Consider the following 12,081-nt stretch of genomic DNA (forward strand, 5'->3'; position numbering starts at 1 on the left):
GCCTCACTTATTAAGTCTGTTTTTAACTTTTTCAAATAACAACCTTCCCACACACACACATACATCTGCCTTTCAAGAAGACTCGTGCCATTCTGATAAAATCTTAAGAAATGAGAATTGAGTAAAACCCAGTCCACAATTAACCTCCTGACACCAAGAGAAATAGTGTGGTGGAGTCAGGTTGCCCTTCTTAATATCAGTCTCTAAGATAACATCCAACTTTTCCCTGGAATCCACTTGGATGTCATCTACAAGTTTATGTGCATTTAATCCATGTTTTACCCTTCACCAGCACTGCCTCTTAGAGATCATCAGTTTACTATCTTCTAATTCTTCGAATTCTTACACATAAAAAATTCATCCTAAATTACCAACTTTTAAGTCATCTGGAATTCTTTTGACAGTTTTAGTTGCCTTGTAAGGTTGTTTCCATAATTTCCAGAAAGGCTAGCAGAATTGCTATGAATATTTCATTCAGAAATGTTATTCTCAGAAAGGCTTGAAGGGCCATAGTGATTTAATTGTACTTGCATATATATGACCTTAGGTTTAAATTGCTACCTTTTTTGGAAGGGGATAACCCTCCCTTCCTTTAATACCAATAAGAATGGAAATCTTTAATACCCTTTATACCTGTCATAGGCCAGTTTTCCACTCCCTTAGGAATATACAGTATTTTGAAAGAATAGTGAAACTGGCCTGCTAGTCTCTAACTCTGCTTTGTGGTATGATACTCTGGGTCCAAGAGTCAGGAGAAATTGGGTATCTGGCACCATGTTGGTGGAACACTAAGGGGTATCATTTCTCATGTACAGATCGCTCATGGCTGCAGGAAAAGGTAAAAATTGAAAAACTGCAACAGAAAATCCAACTAGCTCTTCAACATGTCCTACAGAAGAATCACCGAGAAGACGGAATACTAACAAAGGTGAGAACCAACAGTTTCCAGTTGGCATAACTTGAATTACCCCTTGCCTTTGTAGGTCATCTGACCAGCCCCCAAAAGTATCAGTAAGCAACAGGCCACTGAAAGGAATAAATATCTCCATTTCAAAGAAGTTCTGTTGGGCCAAACTTCAGGTTAAATTCTATTTATTATCATTGCTTATAAAGAGCCCTAAAGTAATGGGAAATAATGTAGTAGAATTTTTTTAACAATTAATATATTCTGGAAATCCTCTTCCTAGTCCTTCAGAGTTGAACACAAAGCAGAGTTAATGTCTGCAGTGATAGAAATTAGAGAATCTTTGAATGTTTAAAGAGAAAATTATGAAGTACTAAAACAATTACCCAGCATAACCTTATATTCTGATATTAGTTCAATTTCCATTAAACTCATCATCAACCATAAATGACTTTCGTATTTTCTTCATCAATTTGCCATTACTACGTTGTATTCAAAGCACAAGGTTTCATTTTTGCTAATTATTATATTTCACAATAAAAGCATAATTAAGATGTCAGTTTAAAATATGCTAATGTTCTTCAGTGCTGGAGCCAGGAGTATGTATTTGGTCTTAGAAAAATCAGCCCCTTCTTAGATTATTTTATGTGTTTTGTTGTTCCAGAGGATGATTTGAAAGTGTGTGTTTTTTTTTCTTCTTGTTTATTTATTTACTTACTTATTAATACTTACTTTCTATTTTCTTCTGATAGCTAGGTTAGGTCAGGGAGCAGAAGTTGGGGGTTAATGGTTGCTTTGTTTTTGATACTCTTTCTCGAGAAGAAATTCATTGTCATTAGAGTTTAATGTATGCCTGATGTTCTATGATATAACTCTATCCCCATTTATTTTTACCAATCCTCTATTACTAGCCATTTAAGTTGCTTTAAGTGCATTTCGCCATTATAAACAGTGTTGTAAAGATCATCCAGATTCCCTGAATTTTTATTCTGATGCCTGTTCTCCCCTGACAACTTGCCCTTTCTTCCACCTTACAGTTAATATGCAAGGTGTCTACATTAAGAGCCTTATGTGGACGACATACAGAAAAGCTAATGGCATTTAAAGCAATATATCCAGACATTGTGCGACTTCATTTTCCTCCGTTATACAAGGAGTTGTTCACTTCAGAATTTGAGCCAGCGATGCAAATTGATGGGTAAACGTATCACCTAAGCACTTCTAGAATGTCTGAAGTACAAACATGAAAAAAAAAAAATATTAACCGAGACACTTTATATGGCCCTGCACAGACCTGGAGCGCCAACACAACTGCACATCTTTTGGTGATCGGGGTCAGGCAAAGGAGGGGAAACAATGAAAACAAATAAAAGTTGAACTTGTTTTTCTCATGCATATGATTTCCATTATGCCTACAGATATGGACCCTTTTTCTGTCTCGACTTCTTGATCATTGACCTCTGTTTACAACAGAAGGAGGGTACTAAAGTTGGAGGATTTCCTTTTCTCGTAGCTCACTGCCCACAGACTTTCTGCAGAGTCACCAACCTGTTAGCGACAAGAGAGTTCAGCAATAATCGGTGACCGGTGTGCATAGCGGAGGTTGCGGCATTACTTTGCACAACTTGCTCTTTGTCTCATGAAGGAAGTTTTTATTTTTTTTTTTCACCGATTATTGCCAGTCGGCAGGATGGCACGTAAAGGGTCCATAGCACTAGCAACAATAGCATTATAATATATTACAGGGTAAATGGGCATGAAGACTATATATAGCTAAAAGAGATATTGTTTATATATTGTTTTAATTAATATAAAATGTAGTTACTGGTGTAGCTTTTCCTGTTGAATTGATAAGGCACTTTCATTTTGCACCTTTTTCTTTAAATTAAATGCTAGCGTGTTCACTGTCGTGTCGCATGTGCACCAGAAACACAAGTTTAACTGAGAAGGCTTGGAAGGTACGTCGGGAGGTATTTATGCTGCTGTTTACAAAATTACTTTCAAAAGACTGGCTGGTCATATCTAGAAATCACAATGTTGGATTATTATTTTTTTACGTGTGAATTTGGAATTAGAAACTGAACTCCCCCTAAATTTCACCTTGCATTTGGGTAAGTTTAAGGATAGATGTGTTTATGCTTCATACAAAGTTGAATGATTGAGATTGGCGCTGTGGACTTATACCGTCATGCATATTATTTTTTTTAAAAAAAAAGCTTTTCTAAATGCAACCTACAGGAGGCAGGGGAGGGGAGGCTCGTTTTATACAATTCAGTAGTTATGTAGACTCAGCCTCAACTTGGAATTCGTATGCTTTGAGAACAAATCAGTAACCAGAATAGTTTATTGGAAATCTAGCTTTGATTATAAGAAGGACCCAAAGATTTATATGTGGAGCAAACACACACTCCCCACATGAGGACATAAAGCATTTCCTCTGTGAAGAGTATGTTCTTGGTATAATCTAGGAACAGTAAGGGTGGATCTCAGAGTGAACTATTTCTAGACTCGCTGCCTCTAGATGCTATAATTCTAGAACATGGCTCTCCATATTTCACAGACAATGAGTGAGAGGGTGAGGGAGGCATACCATGTTGAATTAGCTTCTATTATTTAAATATTAAATATTTTAAGCCTTTAAAGTGAAGTCAGTGCTAACTGCAAACATGTACTTTTGTATTTATCGTTGCTAGAAAACTGTGGACTGTAATTTATTTCATAAAATATTTAGAAGATTGTTTGGCTTTGGTGTTCAGGTGAGAAATAGTGAGGGTTTTGGTTTTTGTTTTTGTTTTTAAATTTCGTGGATTTTTAAAAATAATTCCCAGTGGGGGAAGGGAGAAGAAACTGTCTGACACACAAGTGAGCATATTTTAAAAATAAGTGACCTTTGGGATTGTAGGCATTGAGATGATGATTTGAGTCCCACTCCCGTTAAGAAGAGTCAACCTTCTGGTCTGCCATCACAGGCCGTGTTTGTTCAGGAAAGGGAACACCCTCCCATCGTGCGAAGGCGGGGTGTCCAGGAAGCCCTTTAGAGTGGAGAAAGTGTCTCCTGGGCCCCCAGGGCCCTCCTGACTCTCCTTGGGGACGGTGGCTCCTGGTGTCAGGCTAGATCCCAGCGCAGGCTTCCTGGAGCCCTCCACTCTGCTCAGACCTCCGCTGACTTCCTGACTTGCTTCCTGGGGGACTTGGAAAAGGAGAAGGAATTATTCACACAGAAGTGTGTATGAAGCCTAAATGACATCTAACTTTTGTTCCCCCCCCAAAAATATAGTAAGGGTTTAACCATAAATAGAAGACGAGAATATTATTTACTTAAATTTCTTACAAGCATATAAAACTTTATGAGTGTTTATATAGAGAGGTTAACTATAAGCATATAGTATTTATATTTGGGCAGGAGGGGTTAAATCAAATTTTTAATTTAAATAAGCATAGTTCCTTTAAAGAGCAATAGTATTTATACTCTGAAAAAAGTTATCAAGCTTAGTTCAGTTATTTATTTGTCTGTGTTTCTCCTATTGTTTCTCCTTTGGGGAGAAATGGTGTATTTTTATTTTGGTTTGGTTTTGTTTTCTTTGTATTTTTGTCGTTCTGATTCACTAAATTTGGGGGTGATTTTATTAAAGTATATTAACTTCTTTTTAACCAAAGCTTTCTGAATATGACCAGCCTCAGGTGCTAGCGCATTAAAGAGCAACTAAACCTAATTCCAGTGTCCATTTATGAAATGAAAAGAGTTCGTTGAACTTCTCTAGGGGTGAGAGAGAACATAATGTTGAACTTAAAAGAAATTCTTTTTCCCATAAAGGATTTTGCATGTACAGAATGCAAAAAATAAAAAAATAAAAATTATGCTCTAATCACAGTAATAGTCACACCATGGTGACAGTGCTTTTAGAGTAAACCAACATACGTTGACACGATGCTGCTACTAGATCTTTGAGAAAGAAAAGCAGGTGTGGACTTTAAGAGCAAAATACTTCTACAGGGTAGGAACAGGAGGATCGCAGAGGCATGTTCGGTGACGGGAGGGAACAACTGACTATTATTTGGATCAAAGTTGGGATCTGAAGTTAAACAATAAATTCAGCTGAAAAAATCTGACGTATTGAAAAGAATGTGAAAAACTTTGCATTTGCATTTTCTTCCTTCTTATAGAAACACCTGTGTGATGATACAAACTGGTGATCCAGAAAATTATCCGTAATAGTTCTTCTAAAACTCCCTAAACTTAAACAGTCTTTTGATTATTGGAATCACGTCATTGTCATCACAGCTGCTGTAAGGCCTTTTATACAATGTTTTACATCAGCTAAATGAGGCTTTTGTACAGAGTCCCAATGTCATCGGTTCCAATGGTGTCCAAATGGTTGCATTCTATTGTGAAGAAACTGGCTTTGGTCACAATGAAATCAAAAATGCAGATGAAAGTGCTTTTTTTGGGACAGTTTGAAAATTGTGTTAAAGCTATGGGTTGTTTTTTTTTTTGTTTGTTTGTTTTTAAGTGTTCAGCATCCTAATTTACGTTAAAGCTATAGATTTTTTAAAAAAAATTTTTAAGTATTCAGCATCCTAATTCACCCTTCCTAACTTAAGGAAAACATGACTTAAGACACTGCTTCTAAGTTTGGTTGTTCTTTATAGTGTGGATACCCAGATGTCTGTGAGCGTATAAGGGTAGGCTGAGGGTCAAGAGAGGAGGGAGTGAGTGTGTGTGTGTGTGTGTGTGTGTGTGTGTGTGTGTGTGTGGTTTTTGTGTATGATGTGTGTCAGACCGCTTCTAGGCTACTACGTGTCAATGGAAAAGAAAATGTATTCAAAATACTTAAATCAAAAAAACTAGAAGATGGGAATAAAAAGATTTATTCTATACAAAGCCTTGTCTGGACCACTTTAGAGAGACTTCTATTTTTTTAACCCTTCTATAAATATTTGATGGCACTTGAAATATTCCTGCAATAAAATGTGATTTGTGTAAAGAAAAAAAAAGATTTTGTAATGTGAAACAAAGAAAGAAAGTAATGTAATTTTCTAAAAAAAAAACATACAAACAAACAAACTTTGTATTATTTTCTTGATGGAATTTGTCTATCTGTCTTTGGGAAACTTTTTATTTCATTGAATGTGCCATAGTAGAGATATGTGTTTTTAGTTTTAGACTAAGGAATAGCTGTTCGTGTTCCGACATTCCAAAATGCAAAACAACCTAGTAAAATCTTTAATGAAAAGGTTTAAGTAGGATGTAAGCTTCTCTCATCGTTGCTTTTTTGCACATGTTCTTCATTCCTCTCTAGTGCAATATGTACATAGAGCACTCGCGGGTGTACCTTGATCCCTCAGGGAAAAATACATATTTGTACAGTTGTTATTGTTGTTTCTTTTTATTTTTGGCTAAGGAATGTCGACTGAATCACTTGTTATTGTTGAGGGGCAGCCAGATAATAATCCTAAAGCCACTGTTTCCAACATTGATTGTTCAAATCATGTGTCCTTCCAGTGCTATTAAGATACTAATAATAAAAAAGTTATTTTCTGACAGTTCTTTGTGCTGATTGGTGACAAACAAACAAACAAAAAAAGGGTACATAAGCACCTTATGATTGACTTACTGTGAATGACAATCCATCTTGATATCAACAATAGGAAGCCCTATCATTTTGGAGTTGGGGTTAAGAGTCAGAAACAATGTGCTCAGGGATCTTCTAAAACTCTTTAAAACAGGGTGGCCAGTACTACTGGGACAAATTGTGTTTTTTATTATGAATAATCACGATAATGCTATCCCTCCAAGGCACAGTGAACTGTGTAGAACTAACTGCATGTGTGTAAACGTCACTATCATCTCATTTTGTTGAGTTCAAAACGTGTGCTCTTCAGTCTTGTGTACTTAAAAACACTGAGTAACTTCCAGGACTGTGGGAAGTTATGCCAGTGTGTTCAAAAGATAAATGAGCAGGTCATCCACCAACAGAGAGCATCATTCAGAGGACAACCCTGCATACTCCATTTACCGTTTCTCAAATAGTTAAAATACTTATGATAAAAATATGTATAGCCTTCTACAATATATTAAAAACTACTCCAATTCCACATAATATGGATACAAATGTTTAAAACAAAGGAGATAAGGGTCCTGCCTATCAGTGACGTGAGAGAGATAAAAGGTAAAATACGTTTTTTTATAATAGCAAACAACTACTAATTTCTCTGTGCTCACCTCTAGAAGCAAACCAAAAAAACTCCCTACTTCACATTTGTAGTTTTTAATCTGTCGAAGAAATACAAGAGATAATGTTTAAAGATAAACAAAACCCACTTGGTAACAATAGCATGAGCCAGTTTTTAGGGTCACATTTTACATTTTTTTAAATACAGCTTTGTTCTCGTATTTTAATATATTGCTTTCCATAAAGGCAGTGAACCTTAGGGTAATTGTTGCCTTTGATTCTTCCATTTCACACTTGGAAGACACATTGGATTTTTTTTTTTTTTAAGACCACACAAGAGTATAATTTGGAGAAACTTTTCATGTTTTTTGCACATGTTCTTTATGTCATTTAGATGAAAAGGAAGCTTTTATCTTGTTTTTTTTTAAAATAAATACCAAGGAAATGGGCAGAAATCTCTCTCATATATGTATACACATATTCATACATATATGTAAATATATATACATATACACACACATTATTGATAGTTTTACATATTCTAGCATTTGATTGCCACTTCTTATAAAGGGATGACCTAACAGAACCCCATAAAAACAACTTCATACAATAGATCAGATTATGTGCTCAGAAAGGCAATTGCAACATTAAATCTTGATCTATTTCTAATAGTCTACCATACTATCCCTAAACACTAGTATTAGCAAAGAGTTCCACCAGACTTCTTTAAAGAGACCTTCCTATGATTGTTTATCCTTAAGAGATGAGAAGGCTAACAAGCAATGGCTTTACAAAGCAATTGGTTTCACTCCTGGGTCAGTTTTGTCAGGCTCCCTGGTTTCATACTAAGGAAATATCTCAGAAGGGGGTGGGGGTGGCAGATCTTCACATTTAAGCAAACCCTCAGAACTTCAAGCAATAAATACATTCAGTCATTTATTTATTTATTTATAAATGAGTGACAGCCTAGTGAATCCTAAGAGAAATGTTTTTTCAGCAGTGAAACATAAAATGGAGTCTTGTGTTAAGAAAGTGAATATGAATGTTTTAAATGGATGCTTAGAGAATCCGTGTTTGCTGTTTACATTTAGTATGTTTACCACACTAGCTATATCACACTTCTTTTCTTATTTTTCTTCTAAAAACTAATGAAAGATAGCTCGCTCTCAGCTTTGACATGCTGCACATGCCATTATGTTGTTCTCTAAGAGCAACTATTGATAAAATTTCTCCAGTGTTCATGTGTGATTCCTTTCTCATTCATTATCACTTCAATGTGGATGAATACTATTTCTGGGAACTTGGTCATCAGTGAGCAGATTACATATGTAAATGCAGATCATTCTTGAGCATATAGTGAATATGATTTCACACACATGAAAAAAAAATTCATATGTACTGTACACACTTTCCTGAATCAGACATTCTCTTCTATCCACAATTGTTTGAAATCTCACATAAAACAGTGGTAAATTTTTATACATTAGGACATTAGCTGGCTGCTTCTTTAAATGTCCCTGTATTGTCTGCCTGCTCCTTTTGTGGAGATGTGTTTTTGTATTGGATGTTTGGGCCAATGGGAGGCTTCAAGCTACAACATATTTTCCCAGTTTAAATATATTTAACATATGACAAACCCCAGACAAGGCTTTTAATATGTATAAAGAACTGCAGTGTTAGGTGGTTTATTTGCAAACCGTTTTCAATGTTGTCCATTTTTATGGCACCTTTAACAATATTCTTGTTTCCAAAGTACAAAAAAAATAGATTAAATATCTAGCCATAACTGAATGTCAAGCAATAAAACAAATGACTTTTGTGCATAGACTTAAAAAAAATACAAATTTTAGACATCTGCATGTAAATGCAATCTCTTGTTTACTGCTTTCTTCAACTCGAGCAATTGATTCTTTATTTACTGTTAACTTAAGAACTTGTAATGGCCTGTAAACATTTTCTCTCTTACTCTTCTTTCAAATTTACCTTCACCACTGCTTTTGAGTCATAATATTTAATGTTGTTCTGCACATCTCTATACAGTTAACTTTTTGGCTTTCATTCTGTATAGATAAGAAAATGTTATATTATAAACAGCCTACTCAGTGCAAATATTTATCTGTTTATCAAATCCACAATATGCTGTATAATACTGGTTTTACTATATAATCTATTTTAGACATAGCTGTTTAGAACTAGAGTGTGCTATTTTTGTGTTTTTCTGATGTGTGGTGCTAGATAAGTTACTTTTGTGAACAAAAAAAACAAAAAAAAACAACAACCTTTTATTCCTAGACAATACCACCTTTGGGTCTTGTTAATTTCACTGAGTATAACTATATATTTGTATATATATATACATATATATATTATATATCTACCTATGCCCAACTGGCAGCTGTATCAGAGTGCTGGATTTGGGACATGCTTTTCTCTTTAAATACATACTATCATTATATAAATTATTCTAGAGTGTATTTAATTAGGATAAAATTACTTCCTTAGTATGGATATTTGACATCAATAGGGTGAATTTGTTTATAAATATGAATATATGAAAACTTATTAGCATTGACTTTATGTTTACTACTTGGCTTTATACCATATCTCCTAAGCTGAAAAATAATTTGCCAGGCCTTCAAGATCCTAAAGAAACACTCTAGTTTAATGGAGTAATCCTTTTTTTTTTTCCTTCTTACTAAGGAATTATATTATTGACACCTGACAGGGTTGTGTACTTAGCTCCTATTATAGATAATAGGCATTTATATAAAATATCCTTCATGGCTTGATGGCGGAATAACCCTTTCCCCTCCTACCTGAACCATGAGAGTTCTGAAGACATCCACTGTCATGTCAGAACATGGCCCAATGGAGCTAATTCAACAAAGGATGTTCTATTTTAATTATGACCTCAGCCAGTTCTATGAACTGAGTGAAGGGCCTTCATGTTTAAAGTCATCATTTAATCATGAGTTTAAACTCTTTCAACCTATTCTCCCAAGACCTATTGGCATTGTTAAAAATCCAAGTATATCAAATATCTAACTAAGGATGTAATTAACCTTATTAAATATTGATTAGAATTGTTCTGTAATATTACTGAATTTGTAAGATCTTTAGCAAAAATTTTTGAGCAATTTATAAATATAGAGCAAATGTTTCTGTTTACTGCACTTTTTGTAATTGAAGGTGATAAATTCTCAAGCCATGGTTATTGGCTTCCACGCACTGCATATTTACCCACAATTTAGACAGCTTCCATTTTTATGGAAGAGTTGCTGTTAACTTAATTACAAATGCAATCATGTGGTTAATGAAAGCTGATGCTAATAGTTAACCTTGTAAAGTGAATTGGCTACAGTTTAAGGAGAAATCTCTTTTACTACAAGTCATGTCATTCCTTACTGCTTCACTTAGAAAGAGATGGAAAAATTTTTTTTTTTTAAAGCACCACTCAGTATCCTAAGCTTCCTGGAAATAGAGATTATATTTCTTTGTGTCTGTACAATGGCCAGCACATGCCAGCATTTGATCATTATTAAGAAACAATGAGTGTGTCCCAATCCAAATTCTTTTTCTGGGGTGTCACAGTAAATTTGTAAGGTATGCCAAGCCTATAATTAATACTTTCTTCTACAACCAAGTATTAGACCCACATTTAAAAAAAGACCACATGAAATGCTGATTCTAATTGTGTGTAGGTCTTGGGGATTAAGCACACAAATTTCACAAAACTCGTGAGTAACAAACTCAGCCTTCTGTAAATATACGTGCAAGTTTGGAAACAGTAATACTGTACCTATAAATATATCTGTCTGTTTTGTGTACAGTACGTAAAAAATCCTTTTCTGCCACACTAAAAATGCAAGCCATTTCTGGGTATCCTAAAAATAGTATTGTACTAAAACTTTGCTAATGATCTTTATTAGAAGATCATCCAACTTTTCACATACATTGGGTTTTCTTTTCAATTCACTCTTATAGTAGTCTGCTTATTTCCTGCTGTTTGTTATTTTATTGTGTCCTGAATTTAAAAAGATATTTTGATTCATTTTGTAAATACAAAGCTGTAAAAAAAAGAGAGATTTAATGTTGTCTTTTAAATACTCCGATTTTCATTCTAATATGAATGTTGTTATATTGTACTTAGAAACTCTACCTTTAATATTACATTACCTTTATTAAAAGTGCATTGAACACATCAATTTTAGATGTGCTTTATGTACTATTATCCTATAATAAAACTTCAGCTTCTAATGGAACACTTGTCTTGTTTTTCTTCTTTTTTGCTTATTGAGTTACATTATACATCGTTTTCTAGCTTACAGCTTGTCTCCAGAGAACAGTCTAATAGAGCTTGCTACTCAAAATGTGTGGACAGATCAGTAACCCTGGCATCACCTGTGTGACCTTGACCGTATTAGAAATGCAAATTCCCATGCACCACCCCAGAACTACCAGATCAGAATCTGCATTTTTACAAGATCCTCAGGTGATTCATACTAAAGTTTGAGATGCACTGATCTATAATTTAAAAGAAAAAAACAATTCATTTCCATTTTGCAGAGAGAAAGCATGTACAAGGATCAAACTACCTTTTTGATCAGAGAAGGCAAAGAAGTTTTCACTTGTGAGCTAATGTCTAATGACTGATAGAGCTTTCTGAGGCTACTTCCTGTCTCAGAGGATAAGGGGTCCTGACTGACTAGCGACACCTGCTCTGAGAGTAGGAGGGGAGAACTCCTGGATGCATACAATTCTTTGTCATCTTTGCTTCAGAAATCTTTAAGATGTAACATCAGAAATGCTGCCAAAGATTTTAATGATGCCAAAGACTAAAAATGTTACTTTACTTAGGCTAGCCTTGCCTCCTCCAGCCCCATCCTTCCTCCTGAGTAGATGATATAGGAGGGAACCAATAAATTTAATATCAGCTAAGTATCACCCTTTTATAACAATGCAAAAAACCTCAACATAAATTATTTTTAAAGTAACATCAAGGAC

The 12,081-nt window shown here is 34.8% G+C and overlaps 2 protein-coding genes across 6 annotated transcripts in view; both read left to right on the top strand.

Moving 5' to 3' along the window:
- Nucleotides 1-11,339, top strand: part of RORA (RAR related orphan receptor A) — a 707,884-nt gene extending 696,545 nt beyond the window's left edge. For 3 of the 5 annotated variants that reach the window (XM_045581995.1, XM_036440111.2, XM_036440116.2), the window contains 2 exons: nucleotides 816-928; nucleotides 1,942-2,299. In XM_045581995.1, the coding sequence (XP_045437951.1) occupies nucleotides 816-928; nucleotides 1,942-2,106 (278 nt within the window). In that variant the 3' untranslated portion in view covers nucleotides 2,107-2,299. Of the gene's footprint in view, nucleotides 1-815; nucleotides 929-1,941 lie in introns of all 5 variants that reach the window. The other 2 variants (XM_036440114.2, XM_045581987.1) reach the window with 1 other exon arrangement.
- Nucleotides 816-12,081, top strand: part of ICE2 (interactor of little elongation complex ELL subunit 2) — a 75,864-nt gene continuing 64,598 nt past the window's right edge. Inside the window, exon 1 of the mRNA XM_036440098.2 lies at nucleotides 816-928. The gene's annotated coding sequence lies outside the window, so the exon portion shown is untranslated. The remainder of the gene's footprint in view (nucleotides 929-12,081) is intronic.

The sequence above is a fragment of the Pipistrellus kuhlii genome, unplaced genomic scaffold (genome assembly GCF_014108245.1).
Source record: "Pipistrellus kuhlii isolate mPipKuh1 unplaced genomic scaffold, mPipKuh1.p scaffold_m20_p_1, whole genome shotgun sequence".
Lineage (NCBI taxonomy): Eukaryota > Metazoa > Chordata > Mammalia > Chiroptera > Vespertilionidae > Pipistrellus > Pipistrellus kuhlii.